This window comes from Lynx rufus, unplaced genomic scaffold (genome assembly GCF_022079265.1).
Source record: "Lynx rufus isolate CCGP_SWC_20201006 ecotype Redwood Valley unplaced genomic scaffold, mLynRuf1.p SCAF_8, whole genome shotgun sequence".
Taxonomy (NCBI): domain Eukaryota; kingdom Metazoa; phylum Chordata; class Mammalia; order Carnivora; family Felidae; genus Lynx; species Lynx rufus.
This window is the reverse complement of record NW_025814896.1, coordinates 43,954,139-43,976,279: the sequence shown is the minus strand read 5'-3', so window position 1 is coordinate 43,976,279 and position 22,141 is coordinate 43,954,139. Positions and strand designations below refer to the sequence as shown.

The 22,141-nt window shown below is 42.5% G+C and overlaps 1 protein-coding gene across 2 annotated transcripts in view; it reads right to left on the bottom strand.

Moving 5' to 3' along the window:
* Positions 1-46: 46 nt before the first annotated feature.
* DTD1 (D-aminoacyl-tRNA deacylase 1) overlaps positions 47-22,141 on the bottom strand; it is a 211,129-nt gene continuing 189,034 nt past the window's right edge. The window contains exons 5-7 of one of the 2 annotated variants that reach the window (XR_006960194.1): positions 15,577-15,748; positions 9,244-9,300; positions 47-623 (exon numbers count right to left, since the gene is read on the bottom strand). Coding sequence is in view for 1 of the 2 variants with exons in the window: in XM_047068612.1 (XP_046924568.1) it covers positions 15,596-15,748 (153 nt within the window). In the remaining variant the exon portion in view is untranslated. The remainder of the gene's footprint in view (positions 624-9,243; positions 9,301-15,576; positions 15,749-22,141) is intronic. The other variant, XM_047068612.1, reaches the window with a different exon arrangement.

Here is a 22,141-nt window from a genome sequence, read left to right as displayed (position 1 = left end):
ATTAAGCAGAAACACAGAAGGATTTGTTTAATAATAAAGTGGTTTGTTGAGGTTTGGAATTTTATTATTTCTTTTTAGAAAAATGAGAAAATTTACAAGATGCAAAGGTCTTACACAATACATTATCACTAAAGTCTGTTCTCTGTACACCTTAACACGGGCCCTGGCTAAGGCGGTGTTGGGAAGAGCATGGACAGCATGAATTGCAGTTGCGACCCATCACGGACACGCAGAAATACACCACAGCGTGAAAGGAGGACTCGGTGACAAATAACGCTGGACCAGCCTGTTCCAAAAGCAAGCCAAGAACTCACAGGAACCAGCAAAGTCTTTCTGTGGGGGGAGCATGGGTGTCTGTCCTGTTGCAATACGCACGGGGTGTGCTCCTCTGCACTGCCGGCACCCACCTTTCTGTCAGACCACAGCAACAACAGAGAATGGTAACGTTCCTTTGGTGGTGGTGTTTGGTTTCATTCTGCTTTGCTTTTCCAGGGCTACTCAGGTTCCCTATTTCTTGTTTCTGTCTTCCTTTTCATGATTCAGTTCCAAATTCTTAAAGCAGTGTAGGTACTTAGCATCTTCCATGAATTTTTCAGGATCCAGTTCCACCCGATGATAATGCACTAAAAAGAACAAAGATAAGACACATTACAGGAAAAGGTGCCTTCAAATTTGCCTTCAAATCCTATTTTAAAAATATGACCAAGCATAAAAAAAATAGCTGAAGATACCCTTTCAGTCCATACAATGACAACAGCGTGACAGAGTTTCACTTTACTACGAGAAATCTGCCAAGCTGTCACATATAAATCCAAACACCTCATCAAAGTCTCCAATTTATTAGAACCTCATTCTTAGAGCTCAGAAAGACACTAAATATCTGGGAATTAACTCACTTCTAAATGGCCTTTGATCAAAGAGAAATCACAAGGCAAATTAGAAAATAGGTTAAAACGTGACTGTGAATGAAAATGCAACATATCACAATCTGTGATACTCCCTAAGGCAGTACTTAGAGGGAAATTCATAGCATTCAATGGCTACCTTAGAAAAGAAGATGTCACATCAATAATCTGAGTTTCCACCATAAGAAACTAAAAGAATAAAAGAGTAAACCCAAGGCAATAAAGAGTAGAATAGAAACTAATGAAATTTCAAGCAAAAACAAAAAAAAAAAGGAAAGATCAATAAACCTGATAAACCTCTTGCCAGACTTACCAAGAAAAAAGAAGGCATAAATTATGAATATCAGGAATCAAAGAGGCAACATCACTACATGTTTTATAGACATTAAAAGGATAAAAAAGGACATACCACGGCGTAATTCAGATGAAATGGACAAATTCTTTGAAAAAAGATACAAAAACTTATTTCCAAATCCTTTTAATAATGAGGGAGGCAGAGAGGAACCTAAATAAAGCACAGAGACAGGGAATAAGCTAAACACTTGCTTTTGGGATATTTTTAATGCTGCTCAAAGGATAATGGTAGGCTCTTCAGTATAAAATCTCCAAGTGCCTCAAGTTTTCTTCTACAACAACAAAAACCAGCTGGTCTTGCCAAGATCTATGAAGCAGGCAATTGTCAACCAAGAGTTTAAACCCCAAACTTAACACAGCAGTTTCTATTCTCTCAGATCTAAATTCTAATTGGGTGAACTTTGGTAAAAGCAGAAGATTCTGGTAATAGTGGGTTGCACAGTGATACCACATCTGTGAATATGCTTCTGGGTACACTCAGCACAGGTCACATACTTAACAAAGGGTTGTATTATGAGCAGATGCCTCAATAGAATTAACAGCCTTCCATTCCTGCGCCCAGCTTGACATGGAGGCCCATGGGCCCACACCAGAAAGGCTAATTATAACTTCAGCTATGTTCTTCAGTTCTCTAGACCCACACAAGGAACTAAAATTTCCCCCAAGGCCTACCCTCACGCTCTAAAACCCACCAGTCATAGTGCTGCACTATTTCTAAGAGATCTCAAAGACCACAAGGGAATAGGGATTATACAATATAATTCCTGGGGACCATATTTAGTTCTATTTTTAAGTCAAGAAAAGCAGTCCATTTGCTCCTATATTTTAATCAAGATAGTAACCCAAACATAGGCACCTGGGTGTATTGAAGCCTCTTTCCTCATCTGCAATAGTAATAACTGAAATCCTGAAACTGGATCTCACATTGACCCTTGGGGAACTTCATCTTGGTGCAGATTAAAACCTTTGTTTTGAACTTAAAATGAGCTTTGGGACCCTGCTTTAATATATTATTCTTTTACAATTACTTCAGATAAATATCCTAGATGTTTTAAAGCTTTGAGATAATAAATTTATGCTTCCAATGTTTGATGTGCAGATGGAAATGATAAGGTTTACATAATGATAATGTTCACAATATTCCATTAGATGATGACAGCAGTGGCATTATATATACAGTCTATTTTTAAGTATGTAAAATTAGAGAAAGATACAGAATTATCTGATTAGAGAAAATGTTATAAAAGCATTATGTTAATAATGATTATCTTTGATGAGATGGCGGGTGACTTTTATTTTCTTTGAGCATTCTGGCATTTTAAAAAATTTTCTGTGATGAATGAGCATTAGTTCTATAATACAAAATGGCTTTCAAAAGAAATTTTACAAGGAAGACAATTTAGAAATTCTAGTTCCCTACCAGAGAATCACAGAACTAGAAAGGATCCTGAGAGGTTTCATGCCAGGGTTTCTCAAAGTTTACAGTAAACCACTTAGGCCTAGGGACTACATTAAACACTGACCCTGAAGGATCTGAACTAAGAATTCCCTCAAGAATTAACTGTTCTAATACTGGAATACCCAACAGGTGCACCTAATCATAACATCAACATTAATATTATGAGTGATGAGCTCCCAAACTGCATGCAAGAGCCTTCTGGCCAAGCAGTAGACACTGTCCCACCTGAAAGACACTGCCCCCTGCCCCTCACGATACATGGATTGGTCAAATAGATGCCACTTTTACTTTCGATCTCACTTTTAACAAATGCTCCTTCTCATTTTCTTAAACATGACCAAGGAAAAACCTAGAGGCCAGGTTGCTGGCTGTCAAGTGGGAGTGGCTGGAGATAACACTCACACAGCTAGACGCATGAAAAGGGAGGTGGGGAGGAGCTATCTGTGAGGTCCACCTGCCACATCAGAAGCACTGAGTGGAAGTCATGTGCAAACTGACAAACACACAATTCTGCACAAGAGGGTGTCAAAATTTAGAAACCCTGGAGGAAGGGTAAGGTGCCTCCCTATGAGAGCTCAACAGAGGACGACATCTACTCCCTGTGAGTCAGGTGAGCTATCTCAGGGCAGACATGACCCGCAGGCTGGAGGCAACAGGCAGTAGTAAGCACCTGAGACAACAGCACCATAATTTCATAGCCTTGTGGAAAGAAGCTTCTGGAACGGTTCTCTTTTATTGCCTGCAAACATTGGGGGCAGTGGGGGATAATCCAGCACCAGAAGCAAGGAATTCCTCAACAGCCTGTTCGAGTCTCTCAAAGATGCTGATTACCAGCCGATCTGCTTCTGGCTGTAGGCCATTCGAGCAACCACAGATGTAAGTGCTCAAGTTAAGATACACAGACCACAGACCTGCTCTCCAAACCACTGTCAAAAGAACCCAGATTTTATATATTTATTTCAGGCCACAGCTAGGAATCCAATCTGAATTCACTTACCTAGAAAAGAAAGGCTGTTCTATGAGAAAACATGGGTCGCTGAGAAGTCCACATTATCAGAGAAGGATTCACTCTGACCTAGCATTTATTGTGATTCCAGTGAGCCTGCACTGAACTGTCAAGGTGAAGAATCTCTGCCTTTACTCGAGGCTGATGGTCCTGACCTGGTGATGTGTATAAGGGGCCAGTGATCTGATTTCCCCCATTAAGACAGGAAACCTTGGTGTGGTGTACTAAAGGAAGAAACTCCCAAAAGAAATTAGTTTTTAATTTGGGCTTAACTTCTACCCTATTTCTCACAAATATTTGTACGTATTTAATCATGCCTGTCTTACAGAACTGGCAGTGGTTCAGAATTTTCACTTATCCAACTGAACTTTCTGCAATGACAGGGTTGTTCTACCTCAGCACCATCCAAGATAGCAACCACTAGCCAGATGTGGCTACTGGGCACTTAAAATGTGGCTACTGTGACTAAGGAAATGAATTTTAAATTTTGCTTAATTTTAATTAATTTACACTTAAGTATCCATACATAGGTAGTACCCACTGCATCAGATGGCATATTTCTACGTTATCTGTAAGCTTAGCTCAACACTTCAGCAAAAAACAGAATCACTAACTGTGGCCAGCTTCTTGCCAATTTATTTTCTAATAAATGAAACTGAGGCAGAAGCTAGGTATGCAGAAAATCCAATTCTACTGCTGGTAAAGAAACATAATGTGCCTACTGTGCATCAGTGAGGAAGCAGTTCAGCCTCATGTATAGCAATGGCCAGAATAACACTAAGGTTTGGAAACAGTAACCTCCTCTAGGTTAGAAGAAAGAGAACAGGGCAGAAAATAATCTTTGACGAAAGACTGCTTAAAATTTCCCAAACGTATTGAAAGACAAACATTTACCAGTTCAAGAAGCTCAGAAAAGTCAAAGCAGTCATCAGAGTGAGACTCAGATGTGATACAGATGTTGGAATTATCAAAGAAAAACAACTATGATTAATATGTTAAGGGCTCTAATGGGCAAAGTAGACAATATACAAGAACAGATGGATAATACAGCAGAGAGATGGAAATGCTAAAAATAAAAAACACCATAACAGAGAAGAAGAATGCCTTTGATGGGCTCATCAGTAGACTGGACACAGCCAAAGGAAGAATCAGTGGGCTTGAAAATAGGTCAATATAAACTTCCAAACTACTGAAATGCAAAGAGAGAAAAGAACAGAATTGGAAAAGGAGGTGGGGGGGCATGAGTGCCTCAGTTGGTTAAGCATCTAACTCTTGATTTTGTTTCATGGGGTCAAGCCCCATGTCAGGCTCTGCACTGATAGCATGGAATCTACTTGGGATTCTCTTTCTCTGCCCCTCTCCTGCTCACTCGTGTGCACGTACACACACACACACACACACACACACACACACACTCTCTCTCTCTCAATATAAATAAATTTCAAAAAAAAAAAAAAAAAGAATGGAGGAAAAAGGGAATTGACCAACCAGGACATGGGGCAATTACAAAAGGTATAATATACATATAATTGGAATATCAGGAAGAGAGAGAGAGAATAGAGCAGAGTGTTTGACATAATAATGGCTAAGAACATCCCAAACTGGAAAAAAAAAAAAAAAAGAGCGAAATCCCTGAAAGAAGCTGAGGGAAAGGGGTAAGGGGGAGGGAGGAAGTGGGGACGCTGTTATTAGCATGTGATAACATGTGATACACGTGAAGCTGTACAGGTCATCTGAAGGTGGACTTAGGTTAAAACTGCATGGGAATGCAAGCTGGTGCAGCCACTCTGGAAAACAGTATGGAGGTTCCTCAAAAAACTAAAAATACAACTACCCTACGACCCAGCGATTGCACTAGTAGGCATTTATCCAAGGGATACAGGTGTGCTGTTTCGAAGGGACACATGCACCCCTATGTTTATAGCAGCACTATCAACAATAGCCAAAGTATGGAAAGAGCCCAAATATCCATCAATGGGTGAATGGATAAAGAAGATGTGGTATATATACACAATGGAGTATTACTCAGCAATCAAAAAGAATGAAATCTTGTCATTTGCAACTACATGGATGGAACTGGAGGGTATTATGCTAAGTGAAATTAGTCAGAGAAAGACAAAAATCATGTGACTTCACTCATATGAAGACTTTAAGAGACAAAACAGATGAACAAAAGGGAAGGGAAACAAAAATAATATAAAAACAGGGAGGGGGACAAAACAGAAGAGACTCATAAATATGGAGAACAAACTGAGGGTTGCTGGAGGGGTTGAGGGAGGGGGGATGGGCTAAATGGGTAAGGGGCACTAAGGAATCTACTCCTGAAATCATTGTTGCACTATATGCTAACTAACTTGGATGTAAATTTAAAAAAAATAAAAAATAAAACAAGTTAAAAAAAATGTGCACTGCAATCTCTAGGGCAACCACTACAAATTTTTTAATTAAAAAAAAAATAGAAACAGCACGTCAGAGGCATAGTTAGTTTTATACATGAAACACCACCACACGTTGACACAGGAAGCAAAATGAAAGCTGTGGAAATGAAAGAGATTCTACCTTCTACAGGGGGAAAACACAGTGAAAACATGACTATCCTTTAACAGAACACACACACACACACACACACACACACACCCTGCTCTAGCTCATTAGGAAGAAATGTGCTCAGCCAGATATGTCTTATTATTCAGACAAAGGTCAAGTTGAAAAAGCAAACAGATGGCAGTTTCCAAAACACTTTCCTTGCTTGGTTTCAAGTGTGTTGACATTTGAGGACAGAAATGTGGGGTGCTGCTCAGGAGCACGCTCCTCTCACACCCTAATGACAGCAGCCAAATAAATATGCAAATGAGGCAATACTCGACCTTGCAATCAAAGGCAGAGAGCACATGGTCCCACAGAGAGGCTGCCATAGCTAGCACAGGGGGAAATGGGAGGTGCAGCCTCACAGAAAACCTTGAGCCCTCTCAGCAAGGTGAGTGAGCCTGAAGGAATGAGGCAGAGGACAAAAACAGAGGTGCACTTTAGCACTTCCATGTTCATTTGATAAAATAAGAAACATCTGCAATGTGACAGAAATGTCAACACCCTGGGAGTATCCTCTAAAGGTTTCTCATTTTCAAAGAAAAATATGCCCAAGCTCATGCAACTTCTCACTCCGCTTTCTTCTGCCTTTTCTTTCTCTCTCATGCCTTGGAAACTCCAAGCTGCTCCCTTAGGTCCTGTGAGGCTCCCTAGGGCTCTTCCTGTTTGTAAAGAAAAGCAAATGAAAACTGCAGCTCCCCTCACAGAGGCAGGGGTGGGGCTTGCTGTTTTTCTGTGGAGCACAGTCAATGCCAAGGTCACCTTCTGTCTGTCACTACTTAATTCAGCTCTTACAGATATCTGAATATTCGGTGGTGATTTTGGGGGTCTACTGGGATGACAAATTTCAGCAGATGGGGCAACAAAAGCCCATGGGCAACAAAAACCCCAAATACATAACTGGAAGACCATCTGTCATTTACTCCTGGCCCCCTTTAGGGTCTTCAAATCTGAGTACATGTCTATAATCCCAGAAAGGTGCAGGAGAGGGGGTGGGTGCCCCAGCTCCTCCCTGATCCTTGGCTGGCTGCAGCAGAGGTGCCTCAGAGGATTCCTCACATCTGTCCATACCTGGATGTCAGCACCAGCCACCCAGCCTCTGCTGTCATCTCTGGTTTGAATTCCAACTGGACATCCACCTTAAACTGCCAATAAGCAAATGGTTTTCCTCATGAACTCAGTCAAAAACCCAGACAGTGCTACAGTGCTAAATATGCTAAATATGCAAAGAAAACACGGCTTCTGTATTTTCATGGGCCCATCTAAATGTCCTCACAAGTCTCCATCCCACTGAGTAGCAGCAGGGGAAATCTTGAACGCACAGTAATTCTGCTCGCCTGGGTGTTGGAACAGCTGAGTCCTCAAGTGGCCTTTGTGCCTCGGTGGCTGGTGTGGTTCAGCACCTGGTGCTGAGCCCTGGGGCACACCACTGAGCAGCACCTGATTGCTCAGGGGCCAGAGCCCCCACCCCTGTCTGACCTGACCTCAATTCAGCTCTCACTAGCACTACAGACCCCTCACGCCTTACCCTGGGAACCACATGGAGATCGTGGCTGAGACCTGCAAAGACTCAGTGCTATGAAGAGCTGAGGTCATGACCCTCCTGGCTTTCTGGGCACATTGGCCTCTCTCGGCCTCTGGGGCAGGCTCACCTCACCTCTTCTAATAGGACCTATGGCCAGCCCAATGAACCCCCACAAACCTCTCTTCTGCACACCTCACAAGGCAGGTGAGACCCTCTACTAGCTCCTGCTGCATCCTGATGCCTAACCATGTCTTGCTGCCCCTTCTACTCAGCTGCAGCAGTCTCGTAGAGACCTGCAGCCATCCTACACAGCAGTCTCCTTCCAGAATTCCCACCAAGGACCAGAGCACCAGGACCACAGGCCTCCAGTTCTCCCATCAACCTAACCACCACCCCAAGGACTCTAGCCTGGAGCCAGAACACCAAGCGCGGCCTTGGGCTTCTCCTCCATATGTCCCTTTTCTCTCTCCCACTGTGTCTCCTAAACTGAAGCTCTCCTTCACCTTCCCTCCTACCAGACAGGGCCCCTCTACATCATTTTTCTGCACTCACCCTCTCCCTGCCTCCTCCCTAGGGCCATGACGATGACACAGCTGCAGTGAACTTGATTTACAGGGAAAAGGAAAACACATCTACTCTTTTCAAAACACTGTGCCCTTGAGTTTGCTTCCCCCACTACTGTGTCCCCTCTCTGGTTAGTTCTTTTTGACCCTTGAACAACATGGAGGTTAGAGACGCCAACCCCTACACAGTAAAAGTCCATATAACTTTTGATTCCCCAAAAACTTAACTACTAATAGTGTACTGCTGGCCAAAACCTTATTGATGACATAAACAACACATTTTCTGTATGTTATACATATTATACACTGTATTCTTACAGTAAACCAAGAAAAAAGACAATGTTATTTAAAAAATCATGAAGAAAAAATACATTTATAGTCCTGTACTGAGTTTATTATCACCAGAAGTTTTCATCTGTTAACAAGATGCATTGTCAGTACTTACATCATCATCCTACATGATACAAAACACTATACACTTTATACATATTACTAATGCTAGACATCAAAAATGAAAAGATAATGTGAAAAAGAAATTCATATTTATTTACAGGTGTAATGATTCATGCATTAATAATGAAGTAGTAGCAACAGGATTGCTTTATGGTAGACTAGCCTACACACTAATGAATGAATGGTTATGAAATTTTTGTGGCATACAGTTTTACGGTCATATTCATAATACAGTACTGTTAAGACCACTTCACCACTGTGACAACAGGCCAATATGCAGTTTCTCCAATTATAAGAGAGAGGGGCATACTGTATAGCAATTCTTTGAAAGAAAAGTTGTAAAACAGTAAGAGAACAAACACATTTTCAATTTCATATCAACTATCACTCACCTTACGCCTCTGTAAGGACAGGTTCTCCACCTCCGCACAGGTCTTGCACACAACATTCTACATGATGAATACATAGACAATGAAGATGATGACAAAAAATGTCTCATACAATTAATCGGTTTTCACACAAGGACACACACATAGACAACTCTAAGTTTATTAACTGTATGGATGGCATGATGATGACTTTCTATTCATTAAGCGGAAGTGGATCATCATAAAGGTCTCTGTCCTCACTGTCTTCACGCTGAGTTGGCAGAGGAGGAGGAAGGAGGGCTGGTCTTGCTGTCCCAGGGGCAGGAAAGCAGAGGAAGTAGAGAAGGTAGGAGGGGAGGCAGGTGAGGCATGCATGCTCGGTGTAACTTTATGGAAATACCAAACATTGTCATTTCTGTCTGACTTGTTTGCTTTTTCTTTTCTGTTTTCAAATGTTTCTATATGGCACCAATCATTCTTCCACCTTTGCTTTAGTTTCAGTGTCCAATCATAAAAGAAGTCAAAAGTAGTCATGAATAACTGGAACCCTTCTGCCAGACTAACAATTTGTTTTCTGGCACTGCTGCTTCTATGCCTTCTTGCTCATCATCTGAAACTGTTTTGGAAGCATTCGTCTCTCTCAAGTCGTCTTCTGTTAATTCCTCTGTGGTGCCTACTAGTTCTTGAATTTCTCCAAGATCCATATCATGAAACCCTTCTACCACCCCCCCCCCAACTCACCTTTTTTAAAACCATATCGATAGTCTCTTTCATGATTTCCTTGGTTGGTTTTGTAATAAATCCTGTGAAGTCACATACAATATCTGGACAGAGTTTTCTCCAACAGGAATTTATCGTTTCAGGCTTGATGGCTTTCACAGAATTTTCTAGAATAACAGTGGCATCTTCAATGGAGTAATCCTTCTAGACCTTCTTGATGTTCTATCAGAGTTCTCTTCCATAGCACTAACAATGTTTTCCATGGAGTCCCGTGTGTGATGAGCCCTCAATGTCCTCATGACTCCCTGATCTACAGCCTGAATTAGAGATCATGTATTTGGAGGCCACAGACCAATTTGATACCTGCAGTGTTGGACTCACGGGGTTCTGGGTGGCCAGGGACATTGTCCAATACCAAAAAATCTTTAAAAGGCAGTCCCTTCCTGGCAAGGTACTCCCGTACTTCAGGAAAAAATCATCAATGGAACCAACCCAGAAAAAGAGTTCTCACTGTCCAGGCCTTCTTGTTATACAAGCAAAAAGATAGCAGCTGGTATGTGTTTATTCCCCTTCAAGGCTTGGGGGGGGTTAGCAACTTTATAGATTAGGGAAGTCCTGATCATAAACCCAACTGCATTTACACAAAACAGCAGTTAGCCTCTCCCTTCCTGTTTTAAATCCTGATACTTGCTTCTCTTCCTTACTAATAAATGTCCTTCGGGACATTTTCTTCAGGATAGGGTACGTTTGTCTGCATTAAAAACTTGTTCAGACAGATATCCTTTCTCTTCAATGATCTTCTCAGTGGCATCTGGGAACTCATCTGCTGCCTCTTGATCGGCAGATGCTGCTTCTCCTATTATCTTGATATTTGTAAAGCCAAACATTTTTCTAAAATTATAAAAACCATCCTTTGCTGGCATTAAATTCTCCAGCTTTAGATCTTTCTCTTTGCTTTTGCTCTAAGTTGTCACATAATGATTTCACTTTTTCTCAAATCATCTTAAGAGTCTATAGGTATGCCTTTCTTTTTTTTAAGTTTATTTATTTTTTGAGAGAGCAGGGAGAGGGGTAAAGAGAGAGAATACCAAGCAGGCTCCATGCCGTCAGCATGGAGCCCAATGCGGGGCTGGAAACTCAAGAATTGTGAGATCATGACCTGTGCCAAGTCGGATGTTTAACCACCTGAGTCACCCAGGTGTGCCAGTATGTCTTTCTTACAGCAATCCTGTACCAACATAAAAGCTGCATTACCAATATGAGATAAAAGGATATTTCATAAAAAGTGCAAGGCTTTCAGGCCTGCTGGCATTGCTACAGCAATGGCTACACAAATTCTTTTTTTTTTTTTTTACAATGTTCCTGATGCTGGATTCATTATCTTGAGATGGTGCGCACTGAAGCTTCAGACCTAAATCCATGAGACATATTAAGCAATTCAACTTTTTCTTGTGGTGTTAAGACTTTTCTCTGCTTCTTGGGAGCACTTCGAGCATCACTAGTGGCACTCTGGATGAGTCCCAAGGTGTTATTCAAGGTTTAGGGTATTGTACTAATAAACACGATGAAAAGTACGCAAGAACCATGAGGTATCACATTTTACTACAATACACAACTTACGGCAGGGACAAACTGTTCGTGCAGAGATAATTAGCATCACATGATGTTTTAAGTGGATACTCACAACACCTGAGCTCACGGTAATAGCAACAGTGGCTAGGAAATTATTACAGTAGTATATAGCACGTACTATAGCTAATTTATGCAGTTATGCATTTTCACTTGTTTGCATTTCTCTCCACTGCAAATGGTGCCACATAAGTGTTGGTGTGTATAAATTTTGATAAATTTTAACTTTTTATAGTAGATGTATGTATATTTTATGGTAGTAACTGGTAAAATAGACTGGTACTTACATAGATTTTTTTATGTATTCATGACATTCCTATCCTTTTCTTAATTTCTTTATATTTCTAAGGCTACATAGTTTGTCTGCAAGCTTTTGCAAATTGTTGTAAATCTCTAAAAATTTTCCAATATATTGGAAAAAAACAAACAAAAAAAAACCATGTATAAGGAGACCCACACAGGTCAAACCCATGTTGTTCAAGAGTCAACTGTAGTAGGATTTACCCCAAGTTCTACACTACCCAATCAGCAATACCTTGAGAATAAATATGGTTACAGTTTTTAACTTTTCCATCAATTTTAGAAAAGCAAAAGTAGATACCTATCAGTCTATAAGAAATTTCACCTCTTAAACTCTGGGAGATGTTGGAAAGAAATGCCCACTTTCACCTCTTCCCTTGTTTTCTATTGTGAATGTGTCCTCTAGCATGTTCTGTGACACACAGTTACTGTCTCTTTCTCTACGCATGAGGCATTCAGGTATTTTTCTTGCCCATAGACATGGCAAAATCACTCCCAAGCTACCCACTGGGTACAGGAAACTAATGTCCAGGATACCTTTCTACTGGGATTATTCTAAGGCCAAAATCTAACTCAAATAGAAAGTTATGTTTTGCACTGTTATAAAGAGTAGAATTCAACAACATCCCTCAATAAACAAAACAAAGATTTGCAGTACTGAACAGACACAGTTACATCAAAAATCAAGACATTAAATTTATAAAATATATGAGCAGGTTGATAATATAATCAAGAAAAGATGCAACTAGGTGGCATAAGAATTTTTTAAAGCCATTTTGAAAATACAAGGTCCAAGGCACATCTGAGTGTGTGTGTGTGTGCACACGCATGTGTGCGCACGTCCATTTAGGTTGATAAGCTGTGCTTGGTTACTGGGAGAGGAGTGATTATATGTTTACTACTTTTCTATTCATTGAGTTCATCATGGGAGTCTGAAAATTCAATTTTTAAAAATTTACTGTAAGGTCCCAATACTCATTGAGGAAAAAGCTATTATTTATAATCTTAAAACTACATGGAAAAGACATGGTGCTGTGTCAGAGTAGGGCCATAAGAATAAAAAGCCATGTAGGCTGGGCAGCTGCCCTCAGTTCAAGGAGCAGAAATAGAATATATTGGGTCCGGATTTTGCTTCTGAACCAAGGAACCACCTACTATTATGAATGTCATCCCCTGCCCATCAGATTAGCCAGTCTTTCATCCTTCATCCAGGGGTCAGGAGTGGATGCTGGGGTACTCTCTCCAACACAATCGCCAGGGGGCAAGGGAAGTGCCACAGAAACATAGGGAGAGTCCCCTTCAACTTGCCCCTCCCACCCCAGCCTGCTAGGACTGTCACCAGGCATTATGGCTTTACCCGCCTGACATTCACAACACCACTAGTGAAAGGAATGAGTTTGACTCTCTTAGTTAATAAAGAAAACCAAGAAAGCAAAGATTACATAACTTGATGTCACACAGAAATTGGCAGGATGGAAATAAGAACTCAGTGAGATCCTGTGTGACCGCTGGACCCACTTAATGAGCATAACTGTAAAAGTAACTTAAAAAGGCACTCTGCGCACTGTCTTTGCGTGGTGCAATTCACCCCTCAGAAATTTAGGGTTAGTGAACAGACTGTAAGTCAGAAGCACTAGCAATATTTGTGATGACAAAACTCACAGCTGATATGAGCAAATCATCACAGAAATTTTAAGGGAGTGGGAATGGAAGTTTTATATGATATAAATGCCACATAAAATATTACTGTGTATTTGTGAATTATTTAGACACCACATAGCAAGCTTCAGAAGACTCTCCCTAACTCACACCAACTGTGTCAGTTCATGAATAAAAACCCATGTCTTTAGGTCAAGGCCAAGAAAAGGGGGAGCTTGTGACTGTGACAAATGAAGCAGAGTGTGAAAAAAACTTCTCTCTGATTCCTGCTTTGCTTTCCCATTAGTGTGAGAAAAATCAGCCAAGACAAGTGACCATGGCTCTGTTGCTCCCGGAGTTACTTGGAAGGAAACAGAGTGATTAGGGGAAAAGTCAAGAGGACATTACAGGATTTATTATCCAGCGTCTCCCTCCCCTTAAAACTGTCAGTGAATCAGGGCGCCTGGGCAGCTCAGTCAGTTGAGCGTCCAACTTCGGCTCAGGTCATGATCCCATGGCTCATGAATTCAACCCCTGCATCAGGTTCTGTGCTGACAGCTCAGAGGCTGGAGCCTGCTTCAGATTCTCTGTCTCCCTCTCTTCCTCTCTGCCCCTCCCCTGTTTGCGCTTTATCTCTCTCTCTCAAAATTAAATAAACATTAAAAAAAAAAAACCATCAGTGGATCAACAACATAACCTTCCTGAGCTCTCTGTTCTGTTCCTTTGGTCTGTTTATGTTTGCAAGCCAATTCCACAACACCCAATTATCACTACAGACTCTCTAATATATCTTAGTGTCTAGTAGTGTGCATCCTAAAGGTCATTTCACAAATGGACTTCCCTTTCAGAGGGAAAGAGAAGGCAGAAAGCCATCTTAAGAATGTTCTCCTTTCTCACCATTCAGCATCTCCAGGATGAACCCATATGCTGACATGGTTTGAACCACAGACTATGTATAAGCTGAAAGCTCTGAAATGTATGGCCAGACCTTGCTCCTCTCTTGATTTCTGCTACTACCTACTAACTGGCCTGATGGTTACAGCCTCACTCCCCATGCTGCTGGAGTCATCTCCTTAAACTTTGCACCTGATCATGTCATTTGTATCTTTGAACCTTAAGAGGTTCCCTGCCACCTCAGGATGAAACAAACCCAAATTTCCCAACTGCACATCAGACCCTTATGACCCATAATCCTATTTGTCCGATTTTACAGAAGCTCCCTGGATACCCCACTGCCCACTTGCATGCAGTGTTCTAGCCACTCTTCTCTACCTCTGTTCCAAAACTCTCTGTCCTTCCCCACACCAAACAGTGTTTGCATCTGCTTTTCTCTTGGCTGTGGCAGCTCCCACCTCGCCCCTCGTTTGCCCATTTCCACACATCCTCCCCTCCGCGGAGCCTCACATTCCCACCACCCCCACAACAAACCATGCTACAATTATTCCTTTGCTTCTCCCTGAACTTGTGAACTCCGGCAAGTATGAGGCTCTCAATAACGTGCTCACTGGGGAAACAAACTTGAGCAAAGGGCCATCAGACAGCCAGGTCAAGGTTTAGATGCCTCTGACCATCAGGCAGAGAGGGAGACTACTACTACAGTGAGCTGAGAGGCACTCCTGGGTGTGGAGGTGACAAGGTGCTGTGACAGGCAGAGCAAACTGAAGGATGGGGTGGGCAGCTATGAGAGGAGGCGGCTGCAGGTGACTGTGGTCCCCGCTGGAGCTGCCCAGAGCAGCAATGGAGAGGAGGGCGCAATGGCCAGGAACGGTTTGGGTGAGGCTCCAGGTCAGGATCACACATCTGCAAACACTCTGGAAATGCTCACAGTAGTGGCAGTTGTTAGCCGACAAAGGCAAGTGAGGAAGGAGAACACTCCAGGCCCATGGGTACCCCCAACCCGACCCCGCAACCTCAACTTTTCTCTCCATCCAGGAAGGCGGCAGATTTCAGGAAGCTATGGATGAATGTCCATAAAGTGAATTCTGCCTCAAAAGCCATTCTGTTCTCAATTTGTTACCATTTGCCCAAAATGTCAGAAGATGAAGCTATGCAGGGAGGGGAGGCTCCTACCTGAGTTCCATCCTTAAGTCTACGGCTCCCGCTCAGAAGACACGTCGCCCTCTGCACCGCTGCTGGCACTGCGGTCTTCTTTTCGGGGGGCGTTTCTTTCTTTGCTTGATTCGGAAGGCCCCTTGGCTCTGGTCTTTTCTTTCCTCTGCTGTTGTTTTTCAAGCTTTGACAGCTGATTATAAAAAGTAAAAAGATTTGTTTTACAAACGTAAACATGTGCCTGTATATCAAAAACACCGATTACTTCCCACGTAGCAACCACTGAAAGTGCTTCTGTCTGATAAGCCTGTGTGCCGTAACGGTTCAGATGTGCCAAGTGGCCAGCAACATGTACGTTAGTCAGTCAGGCACCTGAGTCGTTGACACAGATTAGTCACGTGTGTGATCTCTCTGAACTTTCCCCACCCATAACTCATCCTGCCATGTGCTATTTGAAAATGGTCAGCTAACAGGCTTCTCTGATAGGCTGAGATGAGAAGAGCCCTATAAATAAAAGTCTTTTATCCGTTTTTTTTTCTCTGATGTTTCTCCAGCTTTTTCTAAGCACACTGTCTTCCCACTTACTGTTTTCTAAAGACTGATCAAAACACTCCACTATTTGCTGAAGATAACAGAGAAGGCTCCGAATAAAGTACATTAAGCACATTTAGACATCGTCTCAATTCTCAATTTATTCTTTGAGACTGAACTTATCCATAGCCAAAACCGCAAGTGTTCCTAGTAGGCCACGTGGTGGCTACACACGGACACTGGCCACAGGGAGCCCTCTCAGACTTCCTTCAGGCCGGCTGGGGGACATGCCTCTGGCACCCGACTCCAGAGGAACCAGGGTCCACTTCTCCAGTGGAAACCACAGACTAGACAGTTGAAAGAAACTTAGATCATCTGACACCCTGAGCAACAGCAAGTCCACTCCAGAAAGGCCTGCTGAGAAACTTGTCAGAGCACATTGGCCAAGTGTGAGCCCACAGGATTTTCTTAGACCAAAAAAGCCATCTGTAACAAAGCCCGAGAGACAGCAACACCCAGTTTCATCTGCCTCCCAGACAAAGACTGCAAACATTTTATAGTTCACATGGAAAGAGGAAAACTAAATGAAGGGCTGGCTTCTTCTCCCTGCCGATCCACGTCCCACATCCAAACACACAAAGAAAACTCACTACAAGCAACCTGCCATATCATCTCTTGATTACAGACAGACTGAGCAAAACCTTAAGATCAATCAACAATCAGCTGCTCTCAATTTGGTCTAGAAAATCACATTTATTAATGGTTGACTTATAACACTATCTTTCCCACTTCCCATTTACCTGAAAAGCTCTAGTAAACAATGAGGTTGGTTAACATGCTAAGTAGATTTTGTGAATAAAGACATCACTTCACCTTTGACCCATCAACTCTCCTCCCAGGTAACTCCTCTGGAAAAATTCTCATTCGTGTGCACAGGAAAGGCTCACAGAAATGAGCAATGCACTACTGTTTGTATCAGCAAAAACCCAAACAGCCTAAATGTCAACTGACATAAGGATAGATAAATGTAATGTGGTATATATACTCAAATAAAGCAATACCATAACGCAAATCTACATATATCAAAATGGGTAAGTCTTTAAAATCATGTTATGCAAACCAAATTAAGTTTCAAAGGTATATACAGCAGGATTCCATTTACACAAAACAACACTATATATTGCTAATGGGCTTATGCAGATATGGTATGAACTAGGTGAATACAAACCAATTTCAGTACAATAGTTAACTATGGGGAGACAGAGGAGAGAATGCGATCACAGTGGAATGAATATACATGGGTTCACACCATAACTGTCAACTTTTACTTTTATAAAAACACACCAGGTATAGAACAGGGCTGCTGACCAGTGCTAGTATGTGAACTGCTTGCTACCAGCACTTAGACCATCCCACCAGTAAAATGCTTGCACCGGGATGTAAACCAACACATAACTTCCTTCAAGTCTTGCTGTGAAAGTATCAGCTACTGAACCATGTACTTGGTGGCATTTTTCTCTGTACTATTTTACCACAGATAAAGGAGGAATTTCCTGTATCTAAGGTGACAGCCTTCCATCCCCATTCCTCTTTTGGAATTAAAATGCTCCTTTTCTTTATGAAATGATGAGGATAGATGGGTGTCCTTCTGTCTTGCTCCTTTTTTGTTTTGGCAAAATGATCTTGGATTGCACAATGTGAATGTACTTACCATTATTGAACTGTATATTTAAAAATAGCTAGGATGGTAAATTTTATGTGTATTTTATGACAATTAAAAAAACTTTTTATTGTGCTATATATAATTGACATATAATATTACAAGAGTTTCAGGTGTACACATAATGATTTGATTTGTATATACTGCAAACTGATCACCACGATAAGTCTAGCTAACAGCCATCACCAAAAAAAATTTGTTAGTGATCTTAGAAAACACAGAGTTGGAACTCTATGCTGGACGTCCCCCCCCCACCAATTTCTTTTTTATCTTTTTATATTCCTAGTTCATGAAATCCAAACATCTGGAAATCAGTGTTCTGCAGTGAACTGTGATAAGTTGCCTTCTGCTGCCAGCAGCTTACATTTACATCAGTGTCTATGTATGTGTTTATACATGTATGTATAATATATGCGTATCTATAGACAAATTATACACATACACATAGAAAACCATGAACATGTTCCAAGTTAGACACTAAGCATGATTTTTATTTTAAAAAGAGACTCTCTCCATTATGTTTCCCCTCTTTAGAGGTATAAATACAGAAAATGTGAACATCACCAATGACTTAACCACACCAAGCCTCCCCCCACTGCTAAGATTCAATCTCATGCAAAGGCCTGTTTGTCCCAACCTGTTCTTCACTTTCTGCTCTTAAATGCTGGTGAGAAACCAGACTCTGGGAGAGTGACAGGGAATCATTCCCAATTAAAGAAGGTTTCTCCGAGGTTCCTTGGGTACCTGCAGTACCTATCTGATGCTGCACTGACTCAGAGGTGCCATCAAAAGAGTGTGAGACTGTGGAAACATCGGTTTGACCTTTCACCCCAACCCTGTCCCCTCCCACCACAGACCACACTTGTAAATCATGTGTGATAATTATTTAAATGACAAGCATAGCCTGAGTTTCTATAAATGATGTGATGCTGATTCTCTTACATTATTTATCTTAATACAACCCAACCACATATGGTTCCATGCCTCAAAGTTCTCTGTGAGAACACTGTGAACTAACCTAATAAATTGAAGCCTTTTCTCAGAAAACTTGGAATCCAAGGCAGACAAAACTTGGAATTTGCATCTCAAGGCAAGAAAGCAGTTGGATTTTTTTTTTTTAAAGAAAACAAATGAGAAAGAAAGAAAAAGAAGCAGAAAAGAAACTGGTAATGCATATGGAATTATGTAGAATGTCAACAGCTTTCAAATTCACAGGGAGATGCATGTCAAGGAGAATGTAAACCAGTACAGGCCCTGTGAACACATGATCCACAAACACTGAAATGGAGTACTTCTGGGTTTTTGTTTGTTTGCTTGTTTTTTAATTAACTGATGAGGGTGTCCATAATGCAAAGGAAACACTGTCCAAACCACACAGGCCTTAGTGTCATGGGGAGAAATCCAACCTTCCCCTGGGCACACAGACACTGCCAGGGGCCAGATAACTGTCCTATGGCCAGCCTGTACCTCTCATGGTAGATCTTGGCAAGCTGGGGGTTGGGGGATGAAGCAGGGGGGATGGGAATATCTAGATCCCAAACACCCCAACTCATGATTAAATCCACTGAGAAAATAAAGGATTTTCTTTGTAGTTAAGATTTCCATGCTCAAATAGCAAAATGTAAGAATAAACTAGTTGAACACAGATACTAACGTAGGGCTTGCAAACCTACATACCTTGAAGGACCAGGCAGGTAGCAAAAGAGGGAAGTAACAAAGCATGAGACAACAGGGCATGGTGGAGACTGCAGCCACACTGGAGAGGACAAGCCCCACCTAAGGACATTCACATTTCTTTTTAAGCATCTGGACAAATGTAATGTCAATGAGGCAGATATGAGCCACCTGTTAGGAACCTCCACTTGGCACATCCACCTGTGTGATCCCATTTGCTCTGAACAACCCATAACAGTGGTATTATCATCAATGTCCCACAGAGAAACCACTGTCAGGGCTCCTGGATGGCTCAGTCTGTTAAGCATCTGACTCTTGGTTTTCTGCTCAGGTCATGGGCAGGGCAGGGCAGAGAAAAGAGAGAAAAGAGAGAAAAGAGAGAAAAGAGAGAAAAGAGAGAAAAGAGAGAAAAGAGGGAAAGGAAAAGAAAAGAAAAGAAAAGAAAAGAAAAGAAAAGAAAAGAAAAGAAAAGAAAAGAAAAGAAAAGAAAAGAAAAGAAAAGCACTATCAGTTGCTGGCACTACAGGTCTTCCCAGCTTCTTCCTCCCTCCCTGCTGACCCCAGCAACTTGCCACTTCAGAAGTGACAATCTCTGACCCTCCTATCTCATGGGCATAGTAATGGAGATCACAGCCAACAGGACCTGAGGGGCCTGCGGGGGGCAGGAGGGGTGCAGAGAAAGGTTTCTCTCCCTAATAAACACAGGTTTAGGGGCGCCTGGGTGGCGCAGTCGGTTAAGTGTCCGACTTCAGCCAGGTCACGATCTCGCAGTCTGTGAGTTCGAGCCCCGCGTCGGGCTCTGGGCTGATGGCTCAGAGCCTGGAGCCTGTTTCCGATTCTGTGTCTCCCTCTCTCTCTGCCCCTCCCCCGTTCATGCTCTGTCTCTCTCTGTCCCAAAAATAAATAAACGTTGAAAAAAAAATTAAAAAAAAATAAACACAGGTTTATCAACCAGCCTTGTTCCCAGCTGATTAATGTTGAGTTATTGTGTTTGAGCTTTCTGAATTCTTCAACCATCAAGACAGAAATGTACAGGCAAAACCTGCAGCAGCTTGTTGCTAAACCACCAAGGAGCTAGACCTGCATTTGGACGAGTTTCTCTTTAATTTGGCACAGAGATGGCCTTGAGGTCCCTGTGTATTTTCTAGCAAAGAAGATAAGAGCAAAGAAGGATCACAGACTGGCCTGCTGTATGCTACAGGCAGAGTGCCAAGGATTGACAGCACCCCCAGCTTTCTCTGCTTTAAAATGGGGATTATAATATTACTCTTCATACATATCAAGTGCTTAGAATACTGGCTTGTCATGAGTGGACATCACCAACCATATACCTGGTGGACAGTCAGCCCCAGGAAGCCAGGGGGCCTGCTTGGTTTGCCTCTGTGTCCCTCAAACCTAGAATGGGGCAGGACTCCTAAGCCAGTGCTCAATATATGTCTTTTTTTTTTTTTAATGTTTATTCATTTTTGAGAGACAGAGAGTGAGCAGGGGAGGGGCAGAGAGAGGGGGAGACACAGAATCTGAAGCAGGCTCCAGGCTCTGAGCTGGCAGCGCAGAGCCCAATGTGGGGCTCGAACTCATGGCTGATGAGCCACCCAGGCACCCCCGTCTTTTTTTTTAAGTTATTTATTTATTTTGAGAGAAAGAAAGCACAAGTTGGGGAGGGGCAGAGAGGGAAGGGAAGGGAAAGGGAGGGAAGGGAAGAGAAGGGAAGGGAATCCCAAGCAGGTTCTACACATTGTCAGCGCAGAATCCAATGCAGGGCTTGAACTCATAAACCGTGAGATCATGACCTGAGCTCAAATAGGATGTTTAACCAACTGAGCCACCCGGACACCCCTCAATATACACCTTAAATGAAGTTCACCAATTAAGCAAGAGAAGGCATGTGGCTCCCTGAAAGCAATGTGGAGTTTGGTGACTGTAGGCCTAGAGTCTGGTCCCATCTCAGCCACTTGCATGTTGTGAAAACTTACGCAAGTTACATAACCTACTGAACACCCATATTCTCATTTAGTTCAGTGGGCATTTTATGAGACACTCTGTTTTCAGCTGCTAGAGCGATAAACCTACCTGAGTATGGCTTAAAGAGGAAGGAGCTGGATGACCTCACCTATAGGATAGTGGCGCCCCCAGCTCGGCCCTGCCACAGCTCTCCAGAGGCTTCTGCATACCTCTAGACACCCCTTCCTCATTCTGAGAGCTGCCACCATTGCAAAACTGCTCAAAGCAACAAGGTCTAGAGTTAGTTCTCTGATATCCCTGGCACTGATCCTCAGGAAAAGACCATGTCACCCTGTGTGGCCTGTCAACAGCAGTGGGAGAGGCAGGCCAGGCTGAGAGAGAGGAATCTAACTCCAGGCCCATTCACTGATACATGGCAGATACAGAGCAGGAAACAGTCTGCTGCCAGCATCAAGAGAATGCAGGCAGGACAGGGGCTCTCGAGGCCCAGCTACGAGCAGGAGGGGCGACCAAAGCAAGCAGTCAGTATTGGAGAATCACAGCAAGGAACACAGAGTAGCCAGAGAGTGGTGGGTCTCAAGTGGGGGGAGCAAGCCCCAAGTTCAGGGAGGTCAGGAAGGAACTGGCAAAAGCAGGTCAGCAAGGGCCAATGGAAGCCATGGCTGAGGGTAGGGTCGGGTCAGTGTCCTGTAGGAG